Genomic DNA, 25352 nt, shown 5'->3' on the forward strand with positions numbered 1-25352 from the left:
CACACACACACACACACACACACACACACACACACACACACACACACTCCCTAACTGGTATTCAGGACCAAATAACCAAATACTTTTTTGTCCTTTCACATAATCCCCTTGGAGTGGGTGAGGTTGTCACCATTCTGGCCACATACCCCAAGTCTAGATGGCAAAGCTCCCCTGAGCTGGGCCAGATTAAACTGCACAAACCAAGGAAAAAGAACCAACAGTATCACTTTTTCTCCTAAACAGCTTACACAGCTGAGGGCCGCAAACGTTGAAAGCCTTTTATTTGCTATGTCACCTGCAGTAAAATGAGAAACTATTCGCTAGAGGTTAAATTTTTTTGTTGTTCCCGTTTGTCAGGGATGTGGTAGAAATAAGAAGGATGAGCGTGTTACCATCTTAAATTGATGGTAAAATTATTAGGTGTCTGATGGTATCTTGTAGCCAGTGGTATCAAAATAAAAACACTGGTGTTTCAGCCCAGAAGGAAAGTAATACCTCAGAATGATTTTCATCTGAGTTTTTTAGTAATTATAAATCACTGTATATTTAGCAAGGAGGTCAGGAAGAATGTGTTATTTTGCTTCTGGCTCATTTCACAAGGAATTTCCTGGATATTTTATGCATTTGTGAATGAAACAACACCAAGGAACGTGGTCAGATTTTCCTTGGGTTTCCTTGCCCACCAGTGATTAAGTGGTGGGAAGTGCACTGCTTTCCGTAGGGTATTTTGCATTGTTTTATGAGACTTTGGTGGGAAGAGGGTGTAATACCAGAACAAAAACTCATTTTGAGAATCAAGACTTGTTTTTTGGGGGTTTAAAGGAACATGTGCAAGTATTTAGCATTTTGTCAGCAGAGCAGTTGTTATCCACGTACTGAAAAAAACAAAACAAAACAGGACAGGAAAAGTGAGGACGTCTCTGATATGAGTCACAATGCTCTCATGAAACTTGGCATTCATACCACTTCCCTGCATTTTGCTTGTAATTTATATTTATTTGAAACTGCGTGAAATAATTCCAATCAAAATAAGGAATTGCTGATAATATAGAACATGTCATTTCACACCATTTCATGCTCAGGCAAGATGGAGGGAAGAACTATTTTATACATCAAGACAAGACGTCCAACCAGGGCCTGCTGGGGCTTAAGCCCTGTCATGTTTTCTTGTAGAATATTAACACAAATAAAGCTCATCCGGCGTTAACCAGCGATAAGTACTGTGAAGGAGTGTTGTCTGTAGCCAAATCTTCATTTCCCTCATTCATCGAAATCCTCACAAGAAAGGGAATGTACTTGAATTTGAGTTTTGCAGCTATTCAGCCTCTAGGGCTGAAGACTTCACTCTGGAAACGTCTTCACTTGTATCTTACTTTTAAAATCTTTTTAAATGTCTTTAAATACTGTCCTATACATGGCATTTTTTCAGACATGTTGTAAAATACTCCTGTCTTCCTGTGTTTAAGATGAAAAGAACTAAAATTTCCTTATCATAATAAGATTTTTATTTGAATCCATAAGTACATCATTTCAACAGCCGGCCATAATACCCGCATTGTTGCTGAGAGATTTTTAGAGAACAGTTAGGTATCGAAGCCGAGGATGCTGGTCTCACCTGAGGAGCTGTGGCATTAGAGCAAATGCAGCGCCCTTCTGAAATGGATTGCCGAGCTAAAGACATATTCTTCCCAGCCATTTCCTCATGGTCTCCTCTCTTTCTGCTGACTGTGTGGGTGTTTTCCCCCAGTACCCTGTTTAAATCTCCTATCTCAACCTCAGGCAGCACCTTCTCGGAGTTTAAATCTTGGTGCTTGTAGAAACCTAGTTTTCTGGTCTCAGTACAAAGTGAACTTCACAATTAAGTCCTCTAGAATTGTAACTTTCTGTTTCACCAGTAGAACTGCAAAGTAATCCATGTTTCATTTTTTAAAAATCATCATGAAATAGGCAACGTAGGAAAGAAAATTCCTAACTGAGGATCCCTTTCTAATAAGATTCTTAATGCTCTCCATTTTCTGTGGGTCCCAGAGATAAGACAGACCTGGTCCTTGCATTCTCCCAGATCCATATTACCAGAGGTTACCCAAGGTTTGGGCCAACCCTTCTCAAAATCAGCTCCCTCCACAGAGCTTGGCAGTGGAAATCAATTTCCTCTGCCTATCTCAGGGAGAAGGTTGCTCACTTTAAATCCGTTTTCTCTGATGGGAACAATCATAATTTGTTCACTAGCATTTCTGCATAGGCTAGCTGTAGCTCCTAAGCTACTCTATCCCAATTTCCCCTCTTTATGATATACTCAACCCCACCTGAGACTTTTAAAGGATACGGTGATTCATCAACTCTAAATGTTTTGCGTATTGGAAGGAAGTAGTTCTAAAAATGGCAGCCTGAGCACGTGAAATGGAGGGAATATACTCTCTCCTGGCGTGGGCACAGCTGCTCTGTGCAACAAAAAGTGCCTGTTCCCAGTTGCTGTCTTCTCAGTAGATAGGGCAGGCAAACAGCAAGTCTGGATTATTCAGCTGAGAGCAGGGTGCTGCGGTGCTCTACAACATCTACACCCAAGGCGGCATTCTGCTATTTGCTTTCTTTTGTGACAATAGGAAAATCAGGATAACGCAGTGCCTTTTGAGTTACATTTTCCCTAAACGTAGAATCTTGAGAGCTTTAGAAAATTAGAGACATAAGTAGGCATGTAATTATGTCATCTGTGGATTCCTGCAACAAATCTGGCCCCTCAGATAATCAGATTTCAGGAGAGCATCACTTGATGACAAATACAATTTAAAGCCTAAAGACTGGCAGAAGCAAGATGAGAGGGCTTCCTTTTGAAAGAATATGGATAAAAAAGAAACAAACATCATTAGGATTGTCAAGTGCTGAAAGGAGCCATGTGTAGACAGGAAGACTTGGTTCAGATGGAACAAAAGGTTACAGGAGTGAGACAAAATAATGATGTGTAAGTGGAACAAGGGACGATGCAGGCTGTCCATCATGAAAACCTATCTTAGCAATGGGATTTGTTTGATTTAAATTTCTAGAGGAAGCCATGAAGCTTCCATGATTTGAGGCACCAAGTCTTGAGTAGACAAATACAATTACACAGTCTAGGATACTGCTTAGGCAGATAATCAAGTGGATTATCTACCAGTTTGGATTTTTCTTCCCCATTCTACTTCTAAGTTTTCTCTTCTTTTAGAAGATTTTTTTTGGATACCGCCCCTGTTTTTCATTGCTTGTGTATTGTTAATATGGTCTGAATGTGCCCAGTAAATCAGAGTAAGTTTTAACCAATTTTGAGTCAAAAATAAATATGTCAGCATCTGTTTTACTGGCTCAGTTTAGAGCTAGGATTAATCCTGAGAGCAATACCTAGAAGTAAGTTATTTGATTTGATTTTGTCTTCTAAGTTTTCACTTAATTTTTATCTACAGATCGCAATGAATGTCAAGAAATCCCCAATATATGCAGCCACGGACAGTGTATTGACACAGTTGGAAGCTTTTATTGTCTTTGCCACACTGGTTTTAAAACAAACGCTGATCAAACCATGTGTTTGGGTGAGTATGTGACTATCATTTCATTTTTTTCTTCATAACCTACTGAAAAATTCATTTGTATCTGAATATATTTAAAGTTAACACTAAACCTTTCAGTAGTTGTTTTGTTATTTATAAAATAAAAACAGAAGCACGTGTGTAGCATTAATATCCTTTGGCATTTAATCTTTAGTAATCTTAACATCATAAACTTCTTTCTTGATAATCATTTGGCTGTCAGTTCAGAAAAACTTTTGACTAAGAGATAAATTGAGAAAGATATTACGACAAAAAATTACTATTTATTAATGTTAAAAGCCTATTATTCTTTTATAGTATTTATGTGAGTTTGCCTTACTGGAAAGGGTGCAGCTTTTGATTGTTTGAGTATGAGCATTTTTTGAGACGTGTCTGTAGTTTGTATCAGATCCTTAAAGACAAATTTACAGATCATTTTCCCAGGGGAAAAGAGCTCAAGATTTTAAATGTCTTCCTTGGTCTTAGTACTGAATCAGAATGTTGATTTAGAATAAACTTCAAACGTGTAATCAGTCAATTTCTCTCTTTCCCTCCTTTCTGTTTCTACTTTAAAGCAACATCCATTAAGTCTTCTGGGGACTTCAATCAGTTTCACAGCTGGAAAAAGAACAATCTATAGAGTCATGTTTAAAGTGCTTGCCTTTGGCTGTAATTGGATTTATCCATTAGGGAACATTCTCATAAAATCTGGTCATCTTCAGAGCAGATAAGTTTTAAGTTAAAGTTTATAATAGGCCCTGCTCATCACTGGCCAGATAATCCCTACATACTAATGAAGCCCTGCCCAACTTTCATTCTCCCTCTTCCGTCTGAATTATGTAGAACCCTCTACCAAAGGACCTGCCCAACTAAAGAACTTCACTTGCTTGGCTAAAAATGAATCAAGGCAGAAGTTTCTGACTGCTGGCAGGGTGACTCATCTGGATGCAGTCGTCAACCACAGACGCACATGTTGGAGTCACACTGGGCTCAGCAATAGCTTCTTGATTTAAGATCACAGATAACTTATCTTTATGTCCAAAATTTGAAAGGAAAGGAAATCCTAACTCTAAACACTACATTTTGCTAATCTGAGGTGTTGCCTTCCACTCCTTCCCCATCTCTTTGTCCTTGCCCTCCTCATTCTGCCTGTTGATATAACAAGCCAACAATATCAACGTTTTTCATTTTAATTTCTCATTTCCTCCTTAATATAATGTACACCTACTCTTTATGAGAAAGGTGATGGCCGCTGTCACAAGATGCAAAGACACATAAGATGCCAAGACAGCTTTACAGATAGTCAGAGTGAAAAGTCATAGACCAATAGAAAGACAGAATACACTGCAAGAGAGCAGACCCACATTAGGGGCCATCACATTGGGATAGTTTAGAAGGGAGATAAGTCACCATTTCATGGGAGTGGTCGTGGGTTTTTAGGGGTGGATTGGGAAAAAGAAACATGTCTAAAATTCCAGGTGAGTTAGAAAGCTAATTTATTTTGTTGCTGATTTTGGGGTAATGTCAGGTGACTCACTGCCTTTTGGTAAACTGGAGTGAGAATCTTAAAGGCTGAAGTTTGCCAAAGGTGGCAGTGAATCAAGACCCAGATGTGCACAGAATTTTCCATTTCCAAGTGAAAGTATTTGAGAAAAGTGGCAAGGGTGGAGGATTCTAGAAGTAAATAGAATAAAATAGTTCTTGTCCAGTTCTCATGTCCTTAGCTTGCCTCCTTTCACATGCCAACCAAGGAAAGGATTTTCTCCCAAGGCTTAGAACCTTGCCTTTTGCTGGTTTCTCACAGGGAGCTGCCGCTGCTGGAACTAATACCAACGTCGAATCTAGAAGTTCTCAGCCTACGTACGACATTTTGTGAACTCTTAAAATGCCTTTTAACCGCAGGTAACCATATACCCTCCTCTTCTGTTAATAATCATGTTTTTCTATGTCCTTTGTTCCTGCTAGACATAAATGAGTGTGAAAGAGATGCCTGTGGGAATGGAACTTGCCGAAACACAATTGGTTCCTTCAACTGCCGCTGCAATCACGGTTTCATCCTTTCCCACAACAATGACTGCATAGGTGCGTGTGCAAAACAGTCAGCCACCAAAGGAAGGCAGTTCTATGTGTGTTCTTTGTAATTAGCATCATCTCCAGCGTGCTGGCAATCTTTTTTAATATATGCCATCTTATGCGTGACAAGTGGTTAAAAAGAGTTGTTAAATACAATGTGCTAATTAAGTGTCAAATATAGTTACTACATCTATTACTTTTATTAATATACTCATTAGCAGCTATAATTTTTATGTCTACTATGCTGCGAAATAAATGCATTTCAAAATAAATCGAATATGTTTTAAAACATACAAAAGCTATCCTTTGTATAGAAATTACGTAGTTCAGGAGCAGTGTGGACCTGCTTGTCTAGATGTTTCACTATAGCCTCCCTTCAGAGAAGTTAAAATTCTTCTTATAAAATATGCTACATTATTCACAAGCAAGGGTAAGGAACCAGATTTTGTATTGTGCTAGAGGCTACTCTTGTATACTTCTGATTACAAGAATACTTAACAATACCCTCAGCTGTACTGTGTATTAGACATTCAGTTTTCACCTTTGAAAATGAAACCTAAAGGATGATCAAGGTGAAACTCATATAAAATCCTGATATAAATGATCAATCTCTAATTAGTAGAATTATGTCATCGTGTTAGGTTCTGATAGGTGAATAAAGCCAGGTCTGTTGTTATAAACTAGATCACATTGGAATTTCTTAAGCCTGCCTGAGCCAGCAAAGGCCACTGAAATTCAGTATAAGTATTTTTCCCTTTAAAAGTTTTGGCCATTGATGGGATTATGGCATTTTCTTTGGAACATATCAAAGGATATTTTTCTGGCAGATGTTGATGAATGTGCAACTGGAAACGGGAACCTTTGCAGAAACGGCCAATGTATCAATACAGTGGGGTCCTTCCAGTGTCAGTGCAATGAAGGCTATGAGGTGGCTCCAGATGGAAGAACCTGTGTGGGTGAGTGCTGCTTCAGAAACACCCTCCAAAGGTCATCCCAGAGGCCACTCCAGGAATCATGCAGTCTCTATCACAATCCTTCCTTCAGAAGCCTGGAGGAAAAAGATCAGAGTAGAAGTACACTAATCCTGCCTGTATGTGTGTATGGTATATATACCACTCTTCCCCTTTATCTTTTAAAATTAAGTGTTTGTAATTACAGAAACAGTTACAACGTTCAGTGTAACTGTTAAATTGTTCTATAAACAACTGTAATTCCCTTTCTTTTATTCTTTTTCTTCAACATAGCTTTGTGGTAAGCTCTTATACAGTCCTTTGGGTGTCCTCAAAGATCTTCATACCCATTGACTTTTCACGTGCTATGCTTTCCTGGAAAGTAGATCAAATAAAATATGGTTGTTAAATACACTGCACACTTCTGAAAGCTAATAAAGCTGATTTTTATTGAGCTGTTAGTTTTTCTCCAGGGTAGAGTTTGTGGACTTTAGATTTATGTATTTCTTAGATTTTATTCCAGTTTCTTTCAATTTTAGTTGCTTGATGGAAATCATGCCAGTGGGAACCTCTTTCTTCTTTTTCCCTTTTCTTTGCAGATATCAACGAATGTCTCCTAGAACCTGGAAAATGTGCACCAGGCACCTGTCAGAACTTGGATGGGTCCTACAGATGTATTTGTCCACCTGGATACAGTCTCCAGAACGACAAGTGTGAAGGTAGGAGGGCTATCAATATTTGGAAATTAGCAGTATTGGTTACTGCATTGACATTATCCAATTTTTGAGATGGTGTGATGGTGTCTTCATTTTGGAATACTTTATCAGAAACAAATCCAAGGGTAGGGTGTGACTCATGGGCTCAAAATTAGAGGGTGAGACAGGAACATCAATTCTCACGCTAATCTCTGATGAAGCTATTTTGCTCTGTGTATACGGGTGGTGACATAACCCTGACACCTTCCCAATGTACTTTTATGCAGCTGGTAGAAAGTTCTGGATTACATGTTTTTAAGTGCCAATGGGTTGCAACTAAACATAGCTTCCTGATTCCAGTTAAAATCTTTAAATGACCACAGTCAAGGTTGGAGGAATGTGGCTATAGAATTTGTCTATGTTATTTTGACTTGTAGAATGGTAGAAATGTGTAACTACAAATAAATTCTCAGCAAATTTTATAGTACCGTATTCCTCAATACGTACGTATATCATTGCATTAAATGAAGGACGTTAATTGCCAGAACTTCATCAATGAACAGGGTGGAAAGGACTTTTAAGAAGTCACCTAGTCCATGCTCCCACCTTTAAACAAGTCTGCACCTAATCCATGATGAGTAAGAACTGTCCACTTTTAATAGCATCAATGACAAATGTTTATTATATATCTAATTTAACTCTCAGTCAAGAGATAATATTCTACATGAAAACACTTTATCAAAATTAGACCTAAATGCAAATTATTACGTGTTATTTTACTTCTATTAGAGATCAGCTTTATTCACTCTACGATTAATGCAAAATTACCCTAAAATGAACAGAATGAAAATGTATAGAAAGAAGAATGACTTCCAGAATAGTTCATAAATGCGTTCATTCTAAATCTTTGTCCCTACCCTTATGAAGTTGGCACCTACAGTTTGATTTCTACCGTAACAACAACAAAAAGGAGACATCCGAGCATTTTTACAAAAGTTGACTTCTAAGCAAAGGTTGGGTGTCGGGGTGGAGGGAGTGTAGGAATGGAGCAATTCAATCAGCAGCAGCAGTTCAGATAATAAGCCACAGGAAACATGATGCAACTGTAAGTGCAACGTAAGAACATGAAATGATGAAGAAGCTAGTTTTGCATTGTACAGGAAGATACTTTGCACTCTGCACATTTCTAGAAACTCTATTATGTGGTATTTACAAAATTAAGTCAAGATAACGAAGTTAACATCCTAACTTCCCTTTAGTTGGACCTCGTGGGAATAAAGCTGTGTAACGCGAATACATTTTGGTGTGGGTAGAACTCGTTGCACAAACCTGAAAATAAAGAGTTGCAAGATACAAGGGATATCTGTTTCGTTGAAAAAAATGTTCCATAAAAATAGCATGGCTCAGAATCAAGACTTACCTCTTTTTCACTACAAATTCCTGCTGAAAGTCAGGGGAAAGGATGGGTACATCTCTTGGAAAGAGTGGTCATACCTTTTCCACAAGTAGGGTCATCATGTACTTTACTGACCAAACCAAGACAGTTTTGAGGAGGGCACTATTAATAACAAGTCCAGGTCAACAGGCATAAACTAGTACTCTCCCAGGCAAACTAGAACATACTCAAGCCACTGAAACTTCCCTGCAAACCATCCTTAATTACCCCTTTACAGTAGATCAGGTATATTAATATGCTAAAGGAAACATGTCACAGTTATGTGTGTCAAATTCCTATCATCTGTATGATAAAGGAAAAACTATAGTCTATACACAGAAGATATTTTTGTGTCTTCAGACAAATTAAACTGCAAATGAGAGACAGGAGCCTCATCTCTTGTGGTATCTTTAGTTTGTATTGCATAGGATTATTTTCATGAGTACTGGTGTCCTTGTAAAAGTCATAGTTTTAGGATATTGTAGCATGGGATATTGGGGAAAGCACTGTGGACAGATGGGTGGAGGGGAACAAATTTGGTTCAAAGGCCTACATCTCTCACGGGGTAACTCATTGGCAACACAATTAAAATTTCAGAGCGTCTGTTTACTGTGTAGTGGTGAAGTCAGACTCTAGAGTTTCTTGCTTCTTTCCTAGTTTAGGGTGGTATGAAATTACTCCAACTTTTCTAATTATCCAAGAAATTCAGTCTGGGTAAAACATGTTTCTCACTGCATCCCTAAGAAGGCACTTGCAGAGTCCATTTTTACAATAAGAACCATCAAAACTAGTTTTTTTAAAAGTCATCACAGGGACTTCCCTGGCGGTCCAGTGGTTAAGACTTCACCTTCCAATGCAGGGGGTGCAGGTTCGATCCCTGGTCGGGGAGCTAAGATCCCAACATCCTCGTGGCCAGAAAACCAAAACGTAAAACAGAAGTAGTATTGAAACAAATTCAGTAAAGACTTTAAAAAAATGGTCCACATCAAAAAAATCTTTAAAAAAAAAAGAAAAAATAAAGTCATCACAGCCTAGAAGTCCACTCACAGCATCATGATACAGGAAAAATCTTCATTGTCAGAAGAGTTCTGAAACTCAGTTACACTTTGTACTTTTACATTGTGCATTTAGTATCCGACGGTGTCTCCGTCATGTTTTGACCTTGTTTGACACATGTACTTCTTTTAGATATTGATGAATGTGTTGAAGAACCAGAAATTTGTGCCTTGGGCACGTGCAGCAACACTGAAGGCAGCTTCAAATGTCTGTGTCCAGACGGGTTTTCCTTGTCCTCCACTGGAAGAAGGTGCCAAGGTAAGTGCTTTTGACTTTTGGCTTTAGACTTTCATTACTCTGTGTTTATTTGTTGTGGTTTTATTTTCTAAACATGGCGAAGTTTTGATTCTTTGTGAAAGAGAAGATGGAGTGTTTTCATTCATCCAGACGTCTAATGATTACCATATGTCAGAAAGTTCATTTTTACTTTTAAGGTTAAAAACTCATCCATCAAATTATGGTTGCTTGTACAACAACTGTCCTGGCACTTTAAACCTGTCTCTCCCCCTGAGAACACAGATGCTCATAGGTCAGTCAGCAGGGGATCAGCCATGAGCCACTGAACATGGCAAAGCCTGGGGCAAGTTCAGTTACAAGTTCTCTGCCTCTGAAAAGGTAACCTCTGTAAATATGGGCCAAAACCTAGACTTTCAGACAGAAAAGTGCAGATTAACTCATGTGCTCCCGGGTTATAATGCCTATCTCTTACATCACAAGTTTTCTAAGAAAACAGAGAAATAAATGTGAACTGACCAGGATTCTTGCTGGCCCACAGTCTGTTTTCAGGAATGATACTTGTGAGCTTAAAGAAAAAAAAAATCAAAAGGGGAGCCTGAACTTAAGCATAACACAGTTTATTATGTCTCAGCAAACTATTCAGATTTTACTAAACAATCAATTGTGTGTGTCTGTCTACTTATACAGACTAGTTTAGTGAATTCAGGACAAAAAAACACATGCAAACAGACATATCCTCCCCCCACCCCCGTCCCACCCCCTTCCGGTGGTTTTTTTGTTGTTTGTTGTTGTTATATTTTTTTGTTCAGTTTTTTTTCTCCTTGTTTTGTTTTGTCTTTTGCTTCCATATTACCAAGTAAGAGGCAATGAATATCAAGTATTTAAGATTCCAAATATTGGGGTTAGGGGTCTCAGCCTTGCCATTTACAGCCTAGGGCAAGTCATTTAATCTTTTGGAAGCTCAATTTTCATATTTCGTATTTTTAAACAACAATAAGAATACCCGCCCAACCAGTCTTGTTGAATACGTGAAAAAGCTTTGTTCATTTCTGAGTCCTTCATAGGTTCTTGCTATTGGTGTTCAAATTGATTAAACATTTTACTTTTCAATGGGTCATTTGGTCACCTAATATTTAGGGGTGTGAAGGGGGAGAGTTGAGAATTCTCTGTTGGTTTGATCCTGTAGGTAGCTATCCAGAGGCCCATGTGGGTTTCTGGGTTATGGGTGGGATGGTGCTTGATTCAAGCAAATATTCTGTCTGTATGGTACAGACCAGCCAGATAAATTCTTACTCCTACTCCCTTGTCTTTGTGTGCCTTTGGCTTGGCCGGAGTTTGGAAAGAAAGCAGTGAGAAACCAGGTGTGAATCTGCCGATGTGGCAGGCCAGAGGAAATTCATAGGCTATTAATTCAATTTGCACTGGCCTGTCACAGAGCAAGCTAACGCTGCAGGAAGAATCAGCCCAGCTGTGAGCAGCCCTGCCACATGCTCAGCTCCAAGAGGCAGAGCCAGAATTGAGGAATGCAAGCAGGGAAAGTGACTTTTGTAGCTCTGATGAAATTTCAAAGGTCATTAAGGCTCTCTGCAGATAGACCGGTAAACAGGCATCCTAGCAAGCCCCCGTTAAAGGATGTGGGCGTACACAACTCTCTTTCCTGATGCAAGGCACCTTTAATTAAAAAACAAAACCAATTCTAGAGGATCATCACAAGCAAATGTAAATCTCCCAAAGAGCACAGATTTTGCTAGAGCCAGGGCATTAAGAGCTGGGTTTTTACTGTAAGATGACAAATTAGGAGTCAGGCTTCTGTTGTCCATAAAATGAGAAAATTCCACAGAACCACAGATAATGTTTTTGAAGGAACAAATGTGATATAGGACTCAGGTGAACAGACCCTGGCACCTAAAGGCCACAGATGTAAATGAGCCACTCGCACTTACAAAGTTCAGTGAAGGGAATTTGTCACTTAGGCTCACTCTAAACTTCATACCTAGATTTTTTTTTTCCCCCGGGGTGAGGTGATAGAGCGATGTTGGGGAGCTGGGCTGGGGTATGGAATAGGGTCAGTAATGAAAGGAGAAGAGAATGAGAAAATTAACAGACCAATATTAGCACATGCATGTATCTAGGTTTAAAAGAAACATTACAAGCTGAAAGACAAAGGAGAGAATTGAGTTTTGATATAATTGTTGAGACATTTTTGTGAGTAGTCATTAAATTATATCTTAAGACAGTTGTAGGCATAAATAATAAAAACTGGACCAATAGGGCTTCCCTGGTGGCGCAGTGGTTGAGAGTCCGCCTGCCGATGCAGGGGACACGGGTTCATGCCCCGGTCCGGGGGGATCCCACGTGCCGCGGAGCGGCTGGGCCCGTGAGCCGTGGCTGCCGAGCCTGCGTGTCCGGAGCCTGTGCTCCGCAACGGGAGAGGCCACAACAGTGAGAGGCCTGTGTACCGCAAAAAAAAAAAACAACAAAAAAAAAAACTGGACCAATAAACACAAAAACACTGTATGTGACGATGAACTTGAAGAACAAAGCACATCAAAAGGTGTCCTTCAAGAAACTACAATTTGTTAAATCTTGACACTTCTCAGCAAAGCAACCATTTAAATAGCAGAGATGCTGCAGGACAAGGATAGGCTTTTATTGCTCTTCACCTTCAGAAGAGTAGTTTGCTGAAAGGTGCCTTTTAGGTCCCAGCCATAATGGATGTGAAAATGGAGTAGAAACTAGAGAGACAGTTTCTCTCAAAGAGTTGGTAGCCATGAAGAGTTCAACAAGTTCATTGGAGAGGTCAACAGAATTTGACTTACTGGAGCCTGGTAAATGTGGTTGACTGATTGACTGATATTTTTACTTTAATTCATAAAAATTTTTCTGCTATGATCTTTGGCAGCTCAGTTATTCTTACCTTGTCTCCTTTTCGTTGAAATAAAAGACGGTGAAATTGTCTTAACTGAAATCATAAATGGCTATAATAATATGCTACCCGGAATTGAAAACAGTGACAGGAGAGAGCAGACCTGGTCATACATAAAGAAAGGGGGATTGTGCAAAATGGATATGAAAGCATTTCCTTAAACCCTGCAGATTTTAGCCTCTGTGTAACTCAGAGGAGTTTGCAAAGCTTTGGAGGTCAAATTTGAGGGAAAACATACTCCAGGCTCTTGGATGAGCTCACTTTTTAGAGTCACCCAGTTTGCTCTATAAGAAATGGAAAAGTCAGTTACCAAAACTGTCAAGCAATTTTGGAGAATTCTGTAGGAACTAGATCCCAGCCCCATGCTCCGTGTTGGAGTTACCAAGAAATAACTGATATTAAAGAAATACATTCTTTGGAAGAACAATTATTCTCCTTCACATCCACCCATCTCCCCGTCCTCCTCTTTACCTTCCCTCTCTCTGTGGAGCTAAATAAGCTTCTGTGTGTGTGCAAGTGTGTACACACACGTGTGTAAAATCTGCAGAAAACCTCACATATATTTTGTAGACAGAAGCTGCGTGAGTAGCTGCTTCAGTGAAATACCATTGAGTTGTATTTTCGCCAGTCCACAAAACTGCCACATCTTTATTTGCTCTATGCCTGGAATCTGGGGTTTTATTTTGGCTCCAGGGCTTAGGGGACACAGAATACACAGCATAGTGTGGTATCACAGTGAGTACTAGAGCTGGGAGGTCTACCTTAACTACCTTAACTTAGCGTGCTTGCTAAATGTTATACCATCTCAACGTCTCCGTCCTGAAGTCACTGACGACGTCAGCATTGAAATGTGGCAGTGTTGGTTTTTATTATTCACATCAGGTTATTTTGGAACACTGGATAAAATGAGAAATAATAAGGTAAGAGCCACACAGATTCGTTCATCAGCTCTCACTACAAAAGTTACTTACCACTTTAAAGATCTCAGCTCAATTACTATTATAATCACTTAAAAAGTGTGACTTTAGTAATGAGAAGAGATCACATTTAACAGGGTGGATTGTTTCTTACTCAGTAGCAAAGCAACTGAGGGGTCTCTTGAATTTGTGCTGCAGATTTGCGCATGAGCTACTGTTACGCGAAGTTTGAAGGAGGAAAGTGTTCGTCACCCAAATCCAGAAATCACTCCAAACAGGAATGCTGCTGTGCCTTGAAGGGAGAAGGTTGGGGCGATCCCTGTGAGCTGTGCCCCACTGAACCCGATGGTATGTCTGCTATCTGCATTTCTCTTTGGCCATTCAAGGTACAGGCTGTAAGATTGTAGACCTTCAAAACGTGAGGCAATTTAATTTTAAGTCCAACTCAAATGTTCACTAAAATTATTTTATCTCAGGAGCTAGGTAGTTATTTTCTTCTGAACCATGTTATGACTCAAAGCTGCCCAAGTAGTAGGTACACCAGCTCTGGGAGCCTTGTTATCTTTCTCTGGTTTCTGGGCTTGGCTTGTTCATCGTGTTCCAATATGTGCAGCTTCCACACCATACTTGGGGAGGAGCCTGTAGTTAATTACCTTTGGCCCACCTATTAACGAGAGTGCATCTCCACCACAGAGGCCTTCCGCCAGATCTGTCCCTATGGAAGTGGAATCATTGTGGGACCCGATGATTCAGCGGTTGGTGAGTGGCTTGTGCTGCATTTTTCAACCAGCCTCTTCTTTGTCCTTTCTCTAGCTGTTATTTCTCCACATTTATCTCGGAAAATTAAGCTCTTTTTTTTTTTTTTTTGGTCTTTTCATTTAGATACCAATTGTATTATATGGTATTGCATGTTAATATTGTAATACTAGATATTTCATCGATTAGGCACCGAAATGATCATAATTTACCTTTGTGTTTCCAAAAATACATTGTTATTCACTGTTTTTTCCTCCTCTGCTTAAGATATGGATGAGTGCAAAGAACCTGATGTCTGTAAACATGGGCAGTGCATCAATACCGATGGCTCCTATCGCTGCGAGTGTCCCTTTGGCTACATTCTGGAAGGGAATGAATGTGTGGGTGAGTAATAAAGCGGTTTCTGTTATTGGGATTTTACAAATCAGAAATTAAGCTATTCAGCATTCACACTAGGAAGAATAAGTACCAAGATGGGACAGAAATAAGTTTTATACCCTTGTTCACGTATCATTCATCTAGCAATACTAGCTGAGTCCCCACCATGCACCAGGCACTGTGCTAGGTTCTATGGCTACAGTAGTGAACCAAGCCAACATGGTCCGTCCTTGCATGGACCTTACAGTCTGATGAGGAGGACACTGAACACGTGTGAAGAGATAGTAGAAAGGACAGCATATATCATGAAAGCCTTTGTGAAATTTAAAGGTAAAAAATTGTTCATGGTCATAATCTTATTCTCTTAGTATGTAAAGCACAAAATTCAGCCAGATTTTGTTACAGTTAGTACTATGAAAGGCTGTGTACCCAGTGTACATTCCTCTTGTTTTAACCCCCTTATTAAAATGTCAAAGAATGGTTCCTACGGCTGACCTTTGACCTCTTTTATCTAAGAGATCCAAAGCCATTCAATGTAACCTAAATTAATAATGGCATAAATGCTGAGGGTTTGTCTGTGTCCATTAAAAGATGTTCTTTCCATATAGGGAATCAGGGTATGAGGTTTTAACTGCCTTTCTAAGCCTCAGAATGTAATATCATGCAGATGGATTAAAATATTTCTAATTACCTTACAGCTCTAAAAACCAATGATACTGTGATTTTTATGAACTTGAAAGAGATGTAATATTCTTGAGAGCGAAATGCAATTTCACAGCAGAACAAAAACAAAGTTGTCAACGTTTTCTATTCAGTATCTTCAGTTAGTGCTACGATGAATGTGAGAAATAAGCATCCTCACCCAGGGTCTCTCTGCCGTACCCTCCTGCCCTCACTTGCTGATTTCACAACCTAACCTGAGACATAGTCCTTGATAATAACCCATCACTCTTCTGTGCTCTAGACAGCTGAGATAGCAATGTTATTTCTCTGGAATGTTCCTTTCCCAAAGGAAGGCCCTCTCCCCCAAGAGCTGTGTCAGAATAAGAACAGTCAGTATTCTAGGTGGATGGGTTAGGAGACATACATATTTTTTGGACTTCCTTGGTAAGATTTGTTCTCTCTCCACAGTTGTTTAGAGAGATCATACCCTAAACACATTTTTTTCTAGCCTTTCTTCTGCCTAATGTAAACCATCTGGTTTCAACAAAATCAACAAAACCTACTTGCACTTGACTTTATCTTGTGTATTAATTTTTAACCTCTGGTCTCTTATTTTGCGTATGTTTAGTCTTCTATTTTATATCTGGCAAAAATGCATCGTGTTTAAGACTTCTTGGAGAATGATGTAATGTAAGGCCAAACTGGAGATGTATTTCTAGCTTTAAGTAAGCGAAAACTTTTGACTTGTGAGAGACGCCTTGTTTTAACCCTTTGAGTATCTATTCCCAGTAGATGTACTTCATCATGCAGGAGGCTGGGGACACTCATGGTGAAGAGCACCGTAAGGGCTAAGAAGCCCAGGTACCATAACTGTCCCTGCCACTGCCACTTAGCAAGTCACATTTCACAGCTATACATCTGTGGTAATAAGACACATGCACTCCTTTCTCAAGGACAGAAGGAGAATAAAACAAGATGTTAGAGATCAAAATATTCCGATAGAAAGAAAGGTATTCTCTGAGTCCAAGTCCGTTTTTCTCCCAATGCGTCACGTTTTGACTACGCTTCTGATCACCTGCAGATACTGATGAGTGTTCGGTGGGCAATCCTTGCGGAAATGGAACCTGCAAGAACGTGATTGGAGGTTTTGAATGCACCTGTGAGGAGGGATTTGAGCCTGGTCCAATGATGACTTGTGAAGGTAAGCCTCTTAAACACAGAATAGTTGGTTACATGTTCTGATCACAGGGACAGTACTCGGTTGATTACAATTCTGGATGTTAAATACCACTCAGGGTATATAAAATAAGGAAAATCTGGGCCTGGTGGGCCATGCTATCATTTCTTCTCTATGTGGCCTCCTATCTGCAGAGAGTATCTGAAAAAGATGTAAGTGCTTCATGGCACAAGTTATGCCGCATCTCATGCAGAGTTCTTGTTGGTGTCTCTACTACTAATATTTATTTTTTATTTTATTAAATTTATTTATTTTTGGCTGTGTTGGGTCTTCGTTGCTGCACACAGACTTTCCCTAGTTGCGGCGAGCGGGGGCTACTCTTCGTTGCGGTGCACAGGCTTCTCATTGCGGTTGCAGTGGCTTCTCTTTGTTGCCGAGCATGGGCTCTAAGCATGTGGGCTTCGGTAGTTGTGGCACATGGGCTCAGTAGTTGTGGCTCGTAGGCTCAGTAGTTGTGGCTCGTGGGCTCTAGAGCTCAGGCTCAGTAGTTGTGGCGCACAGGCTTAGTTGCTCCACGGCATGTGGGCTCGAACCCGTGTCCCCTGCATTGGCAGGGGGATTCTTAACCACTGTGCCACCAGGGAAGTCCTCTACTACTACTATTAGATACAACACCTGCCTTGTCTACTACCCTCTTTCTTATTTTCCATTCCCCCCCTCCGCAACCTTTTTTCTTTGTATCCCGTGCACGCTTTCTTTTTCTTTTTCTTTTTCTTTTCTACTCATAGAAACATCTACACACTGAGATAACCACCAATATCCTTTAACCGTCTGGGAGCAATCACAGCAAAAGAGGCTGTCCATACTCTCTAAGCAACTGTCAGTATGCCTGGTAGGATATAAGGAAAGAAAGAGGGATGTAAGGAAAGGGAGGGAGTGTCTAGAATAGTGGTTCTCAAAGGGTGGTCCCTGGATCAGCCACATCAGCATCACCTGGGAACTTGCTAGAAATGCAGATTTTCAGGCCTCGTCCCAGACCTCCTGAATCAGAAACTCTAAGAGTGGGGCCTAGCAGCCCTCCAGGTAATTCTGATGCACTCTCAAGTTGAGAACCACTGGTTTAATAAAAGAATGAAGGGGAGGAGACAGTAAAGTGGGTATTAAAGTGAGCTCTTCATTAGAAATATGACCCATCAATACTCATAGTCAAAGTTGTTGGTGAATTTTTAAATCATGATCTAGGGTCTCACTGATATTCTCAGTCAGGATCATTGGCCTTAGGGAGAAACATGATAATCAAGATGGTCTGTTTTAACCCTGCTTTTCCAAAACATATTCTGATGGTTCCAAACTATGCAATCTACAGAAACCACTTCTATCTATTAATCTATCATTATTATTATTCCTAGCTATTTAAGGCTATAACTTGGGCATCGGTGTGAAATTAGTCAGGACACCATTTTCTTGGGCATAAGAATCACTGTTACTTCACAGGAGCGTCTCTTATTTGGGGAAGGGGAGGTGGTTAATGATATTGGATGGGTTGCTTCTTTTCTGACTGACAGCAGTTGACTTGGCAGTTGTTTTGGCTGAATGAGGTGAAACTGATCCCCACTCCATGTGACTTTAGGGAGAGGCAACTGGTCAACTTGAGACTTCAAAGCCAGGATTTCAGAAAAGCTCCCTATATGTAGGGTGACCTGTAATTTCTCTTCCACCTAAATAACAGTTAATAGTTATACCAGCACAATAGGCATAAACTGAGTTTGTACTGGAAGAAGCAAGATGTATGATCACCCTACTTATACCAATTATAAAATAGCCAACTCAATTTTATAATTCTTTGAACATCAGAGACTGCTTGGCCTATCCATGTTTATGACAATGAAGCATTACCACTTTTGCTAAAAGTATATTCCTTTTTTTGGTTGGTGCCTATGATCCATTATTCTCTTACTACATTCTGCCACAGATATAAACGAGTGTGCCCAGAATCCTCTGCTCTGTGCTTTCCGATGTGTGAACACTTACGGCTCATATGAATGCAAATGTCCCACTGGATATGTTCTGAGAGAAGACAGAAGAATGTGCAGAGGTGAGACACTCATGTTCAAGGTCATCTAAGCCAGGGAGCCCTAACTTTGTCTGTGATGGGAGGTGTCCCTCCAAAGCTTCCAATTAGTAGAGGAAGGCTGGGAATTGGGGAGCACTGCTGTAGTCCATGGATAATATTGGGGTTGTCATTGCTACCTTTTCTCCTAAATTGTAGCTTAAAGCTGAGTCGAGGGCTGCACTACAGATCCTTTTTAGTTCACCATGCATTGCATGCCTGTGACATGCCAGCCATTCTGCAAGGTGTGAAGATATAAAGGAAAAAAAAGACATTTCCCCACATTGCAAGAAGCTCAGTATGAAGAGGTTGAGACAGATATAATCATATCCCAGTATGATAAATGAGAACACAAAAGAAGGAATATGAATATTAAAAAATAATCCCCATCACTAAGGGATATTATAGTCCAAGAATGGGGTAACACATGGAATCTACTGGAATCTACTTTAAACAGTGCTTACTGAACACCTGCAATTTCCAAAGCACTGGACTAAGCTCTGTTATACAAAGATGGGTAAATCCTGGGGATCCTTGAACCTGGGGATCCTTGAAGAGCTCTGATTTGCTCCTCCCAAAGTCTTAAATGAGCAGATATCTGTTCTCCTCAAATGGCTTAAACAGATTTTTTTCTTAAAGGTAGGAAAACTCCCTAAGTGAGAGCTCCATGTCACATGCAGGCTAAAGTCCAAATTTTTCAGCTCAGATAATATAACGGGGAAAGATAGAGAGGGAAATGCCATAGGACAGAAAGTAATGAATGAAGAAGAGCCGCACTTCCAGAAAAAAAGGAAATGGAGGGAAGAACCGGTAGAGAAGAAGATATTTGTGGATGCTTGTCCTTTCCTCAAAGTATAAAAACCAAAACTTTCATTATTATATTTCACAATGATTCTAATATATTATTTTGATATTAAGATATAACCTATTATATTGTTATAAGTATTGTATAATGGAAGCTTTGGTTTATTATTACATTTATTATTACATTATTACAGCATTATTACATAATGCTGTTGTTATAATTATCATATTATGAAAGACTTTTATTAGGCCTTTTTAGTTCAATTCGTCAAAAAGAATTGGAAATCACACTTCTTGCTTTGAAGAATTTATCAGAGAGAAATTTCTTCAGTTCAAAGGGGGTTAGAAGACTCCTTCCCATCTTAAGAGACCACTTCCCAACAGTGCAAAAGGAAGTAGGTTAATGCTGAAATAGTGTCAATGAAAATTAGTTACTGAACACCATTTTGTGTTTAAAAGGCAGGAAATGAAGGCAGCTCCTATTATGAATTTGTGGTTGTACATTCTTTCCAGATGAGGATGAGTGTGAAGAGGGTAAACATGATTGTGCAGAAAAACAGATGGAATGCAAGAACCTCATTGGCACGTACATCTGCATCTGTGGACCTGGGTATCAGCGAAGACCCGATGGAGAAGGCTGCGTAGGTAAGGGCGTCCCCACCAGAGGAGCTTTGAATGAGTGGGAAAGGACAAAGGACAGAAGAGACGTGGGCTCTGAGTCTTTGTGGACACTGTGTTCTTCTTGCCTCTCTTACCTCACCTCATGACTTCCTGTAGAGGTCCCCTTGCCTCTCGATTATCTATGAATTCCACCAGCAACATCATTCTCTTCCTCTGAGCTGGCCTTTGCCTGCTTTCTAGGCCCATTTTGCTGCCAGGATTGGAAGACCAGGTATTTCCTCTAGCCCCTTCCTTTACTGTTTTTATACTCCTTTGTTGTTTTGGGGTCAGTTCTTTCCACCACATTGGAATACCTCTCTATTGACTTAACTTTCTACCACCACCCTGACACTGAGTCCAGATGCCTGGTCCCTGTGGCCCGGGAGCATCACTAGACCACGGGGATCTACATCCAGAGAAACTGGTCTTGTCTAGATTGAGGCCCAGGCGCTGGTATTTTTTTAAAGCTCCCCAGGTGATTCTAATGTGGCTTCAGCCTTGAAAACCATAGTAGACCAGGGATTGGCAAACCACAGCTCTAGGGCCGAATTCGGCCTGGCAGTCCGCCAGCTGTCTTTGTAAATAGACTCATATTGGAACCCAGCTGTAACCATTCATTATTTTCCACGGCTGTCTTCATGCCACAATAGCAGAGCAGAGTGGAGCAGTTGTAACAAGAGATCACATGGCCTGCAAAGCCTAAACTGTTGACTGTATATTATATGGTAATACTATAACATTACTGTTACTTACAGAAAAAGTTTCCTGACCTCTGCTTTAGTCAGTAAATATAGGAAAAAAATACTAGAAAATTCCCACATGTATCCTTTTCCTTTTTAATATTCAATCACATCAGGAAAGTATATTTTATGTTGGTCAAGAAGCTTAAGAACCTCATTGTCCTCTTACTCTGTAAGATACAGAATTAAACGGAAGTTGAAGAGCAGACTTCCAAAGCACAGAAAAAGCATGTGGATTTATGATCATACACTGGAGCTTCTGGGATCAGTGGTTTTCAGCCTCAGGTGCACGCTGGAATTACTCGGAGAGCTAAGGTTCCACCTCACATATCCTGATTTAATTGGTATCAGGGTGGCCTTGGCATTGGGAATCTTGAGCTGTTTTAACGCTGTTCTGAATGTCACCTTCCAAGCCTCTGCCTCTCCTAAGGAGATCTCTGCCTCAGGGGCTTGAAACTATTCTCAGTTGGAAGCGCCTAGGCAAATTACTTTACGGTCTTTCTAAACAATCGTAAGACTCTCCAGCTATTTTAAGGCTTTTTTTAAACCTGGGAGACTGAATTATGATTCCTTAATATTATTGAAGTATTAAAATAAGCATAATCTACCCTGAATCAGAAGATTAGTATAGATAAACTCCCTCAGGTCAAAACTGACCATCACAGACATTATTCTAGTGAAGTACTGTAATATTTCTTTAACAGATTGATCTTAAGGTTCTTTTTCCTTCATTTAAAATAATCCTTTGAGAATCCTCTACATGTACAGATATGGGAAGTTTTAAATTTTATTAAGTGAAAAATGTAAATGTACCTAAAATGCTACCATCTGTTTAAGTATATAAAAATGCTATCAATTATGTTTTTAAAAGGGTAGAGGTACATGCATGAATGGTTGTATTTGTTTGTATGGGCATAATTCATCTCTAGAAGGATACTTTAGAAACTGGCAGTAGCACTGGTTGCTTCCCAGGAGGGGAGTTTGGTGGCTGGGGAAAGGGGAGGGAGGGGCACATTTGCTGACTATTCTTTTGTACCTTTTGGATTTGGAACAATGTGAATAGGTTTCCTATTCACAAACTAAATTTTTAAAAGAAAAAGAATCCATCTTTGTACAAAGCAGACAGATGACTCCTCTTGTGTTTGGCCCTTCAATTAAACCACACAGATGAGAATGAATGTCAGACCAAGCCTGGGATCTGTGAGAACGGGCGCTGCCTCAACACCAGGGGGAGCTATACCTGCGAGTGCAATGATGGCTTCACAGCCAGCCCCACCCAGGATGAGTGCCTTGGTGAGTACAGATGACAGGATGCTTTTGTAACCCCCCACTGGGACACTTGAAACCAGATCTCTTATTTGAAATGATAGAAACTGTTAAAAATGTTCATATTTTGGAGATGACTCAATGACCGTGATTGTCCACTGGGTTTAGCACCACCCTGCCGCTAACTTCTTCCTTTGCTAACTGTATCATTGAATCACTTGCTTGGAATTTCTTTCTCAGCTCCCTTTTTAAGCCCTTGATGCTCAGGATCAGTTTCCAAGTGTTTCTCTGCCCCTCTCTAGAGAATGACTATTCCCCCACATTTCTGGGAGCAGATAGAGTGATAATCTTGTCGAGGCCAAGGCCTCTCTGCCCGCTTACTGAATTTCTTGTCTTTCTTGTTTTCCCCAGATGTCATCCTTTCTCTCTTACTGCCGCTTCCAGCTTTCCCTTCTTGCTCCTTCTCACCCAGGGTAAAGTGTTTGTTAACATCCTTCTTGGGTTTTATATCTGACCAAATTCTGAATACCTTGTTATGCTCCAAAAATTCCCCCCAATTCTCTTTGCAATATCATGTCCCATCCAGACAACCGGGAAGGGTACTGCTTCACAGAGGTGCTCCAAAACATGTGTCAGATCGGCTCAAGCAACAGGAACCCAGTCACCAAGTCTGAATGCTGCTGCGACGGAGGGAGAGGCTGGGGTCCCCACTGTGAGATCTGCCCTTTCCAGGGCACTGTGGCTTTCAAAAAACTCTGCCCCCATGGCCGAGGGTTTATGACCAACGGAGCAGGTACTTTATTTTGTTCTGATTTTTGACCAACAGAGCAGGTACTTCGTTTATGGTCCAAAAATACTTTCAGGGAATTTGTTTCATGAAGAACAGATGAGAATACAGAATCTATAATATGGGCCTAGGCTGAGTTGCATAGTATAGGTTGACAAAAAGAGGCTTCATTGTGGTATTTTAGATATTCAAGTTCACGTTGCCGAAGTGTCCTTGGTCTGATTAAATTGTGTGTGCTTGAGTCCCTGCCTCTGCATTACAAGTCCTCAACTTTTCAAGCCAAAGTTTGTTATAAGTCAGTTACTGGTTACTCAGAATATAATTTTTTAGATAAACTTTGGAATAAATGATCACTAAACTCCTAAACTAGTCCGCCAATGTATATTTTATCTCATAAAATTGGCTGAAATATACTGCATGAAAGAAGTATAAACAACGCTGATACACAGTCAGCCTTCCATAGCTGTAGGTTCCACATCCGTAGAGCCAACCAACCCTAGACTGATATCGATTCGAGGCTGATTGAACCTACAGTGCCAGCTATACTATGCCATTTTATACAAGGGGCTTGAGCGTCCGTGGATTTTAGTATCAGTGAGGGGGTCCTGGAACCAATGCCCTGGATATGGAGGGGCGATTGTATTGGCAATTAAGACATTTGCCTCTGGGAAACTGCAAGTCGCTTGACCTTGCGAGGGATGAGGAGGCTGTTGAGGTGTCTGAGGCAACTCTGAAAAAAAAATTTCAGGATTATGTTTATCAACTGAAATTGTTTTTAGTCTCATGAAAGAGAAAGGAGAAAGACTTTTTGAGCTCCTTGGGAGGAAATTAGAAGTGAGAGGAGAAGAGATTAAAGAAGATTTGTGTTCATGTTAGAAAGATGTGGCTAACGGTGGAATAACTAACAGAACTGGATGTGGTAAGAGACAGAATAGATAAGATGGAATGACCAAAAGCAGTTTATGATTCTTTGGAGGATATGAAAATGAGATGGTTGAAAGACTTTTCTTGAGACCAATGTGGGTATGCTAAATTGCATTTCAGAGTAAACTTGAAAAAATCAGGAAAAATAAGAGCTGTTGATTGATTGATAGAAAATGGTTACTTGGCAATCAATCAAAGGCTAAGAACTCACTTGGTATTGGCATCCCGCCAAGCAGTAAGGAAAGAGATGGGTCAAGATATGGGGGACAGTGTCTTTAATGCCCAATAGTACATATTGACCAACAAATCTTTCTCCCTGTGGTGGAGCTGTGAATAAGGGTCTCTCTTCCCTAGCAGGCTGCAGAAACTCAGCCCAGTGATCCACTGATGCCTCCCTCAACCAAAGGAGGGAAGTTTGGTCCCATTTCCCCAGTAGTATGCAATCTGTTATTTTTCAGCATTAACTTTAAACACAACAAAAAGAATAGAAAGAAAACTTTCCTTATTTTGGACATACACTATTAGAAGAAAATGGGATTTCCTTATCAAAAGGATCTTCTGCTGTGATTCATTTATGAGATGTCTGGAGGAGGCAAGCGCGATGGCATGAGATGGAGCATGGAGTTAAATATGTCTAGATGTTGTTCTCTGGACCCAATGGAGAAAAACAATATAAATTTAGAAGAGCAATTATTAAGTTTTCCCCTATAGTCTAATAAAGTTATTCATTTCCCTTTCAATACAGTTACCATTACATATGAAACGTATGCTGTCATCCCTTTGGTTTAATTCCTTAGGTCCATAATATAGTCACACAGTTTTAGTATTTATAGTGAAGTGACCCCTATGTATGAATGTTGTCCATTTTATAATGTCTTTCTCATTTTACTTTCTACTCATTATAGATATTGATGAGTGCAAGGTTATTCATGACGTTTGCCGGAATGGGGAATGCGTCAATGACAGAGGATCATATCACTGCATTTGTAAAACTGGCTATACTCCAGATATAACCGGAACTGCCTGCGTAGGTAAGTGCTCTATTTCTGATGCTCAGGTTTATTCCCAGGTGGAAATTGTACATTATGGTGAAAAAAAAAAAAAAAACCCCTCAAACTAAAAATCTAAAAAGCCCTGTGTAATTTCTTAAGGAAATGTAAGACAGTGATCAAAGACTACACAGAATTTACTTTTTCCTTCCTCAAAACTAGGATTCTTTGTTAGATGCTGTGGGTATTGAG

The 25352-nt window shown here is 40.0% G+C and overlaps 1 protein-coding gene across 1 annotated transcript in view; it reads left to right on the top strand.

Moving 5' to 3' along the window:
- Nucleotides 1–25352, top strand: part of FBN1 (fibrillin 1) — a 252366-nt gene that overhangs the window by 197753 nt on the left and 29261 nt on the right. The window contains exons 45-58 of the mRNA XM_029237630.1: nucleotides 3435–3560; nucleotides 5523–5639; nucleotides 6458–6586; nucleotides 7180–7299; nucleotides 9899–10024; nucleotides 14045–14194; nucleotides 14540–14605; nucleotides 14870–14986; nucleotides 16725–16844; nucleotides 18793–18915; nucleotides 20248–20379; nucleotides 22302–22427; nucleotides 22987–23193; nucleotides 25017–25142. Of these exons, the coding sequence (XP_029093463.1) occupies nucleotides 3435–3560; nucleotides 5523–5639; nucleotides 6458–6586; nucleotides 7180–7299; nucleotides 9899–10024; nucleotides 14045–14194; nucleotides 14540–14605; nucleotides 14870–14986; nucleotides 16725–16844; nucleotides 18793–18915; nucleotides 20248–20379; nucleotides 22302–22427; nucleotides 22987–23193; nucleotides 25017–25142 (1785 nt within the window). The remainder of the gene's footprint in view (nucleotides 1–3434; nucleotides 3561–5522; nucleotides 5640–6457; nucleotides 6587–7179; nucleotides 7300–9898; nucleotides 10025–14044; nucleotides 14195–14539; nucleotides 14606–14869; nucleotides 14987–16724; nucleotides 16845–18792; nucleotides 18916–20247; nucleotides 20380–22301; nucleotides 22428–22986; nucleotides 23194–25016; nucleotides 25143–25352) is intronic.

This window comes from Monodon monoceros, unplaced genomic scaffold (assembly GCF_005190385.1).
Source record: "Monodon monoceros isolate NGI ecotype Baffin Bay Population unplaced genomic scaffold, NGI_Narwhal_1 Super_Scaffold_21, whole genome shotgun sequence".
In the NCBI taxonomy this organism is placed as follows: Eukaryota; Metazoa; Chordata; class Mammalia; order Artiodactyla; family Monodontidae; genus Monodon; species Monodon monoceros.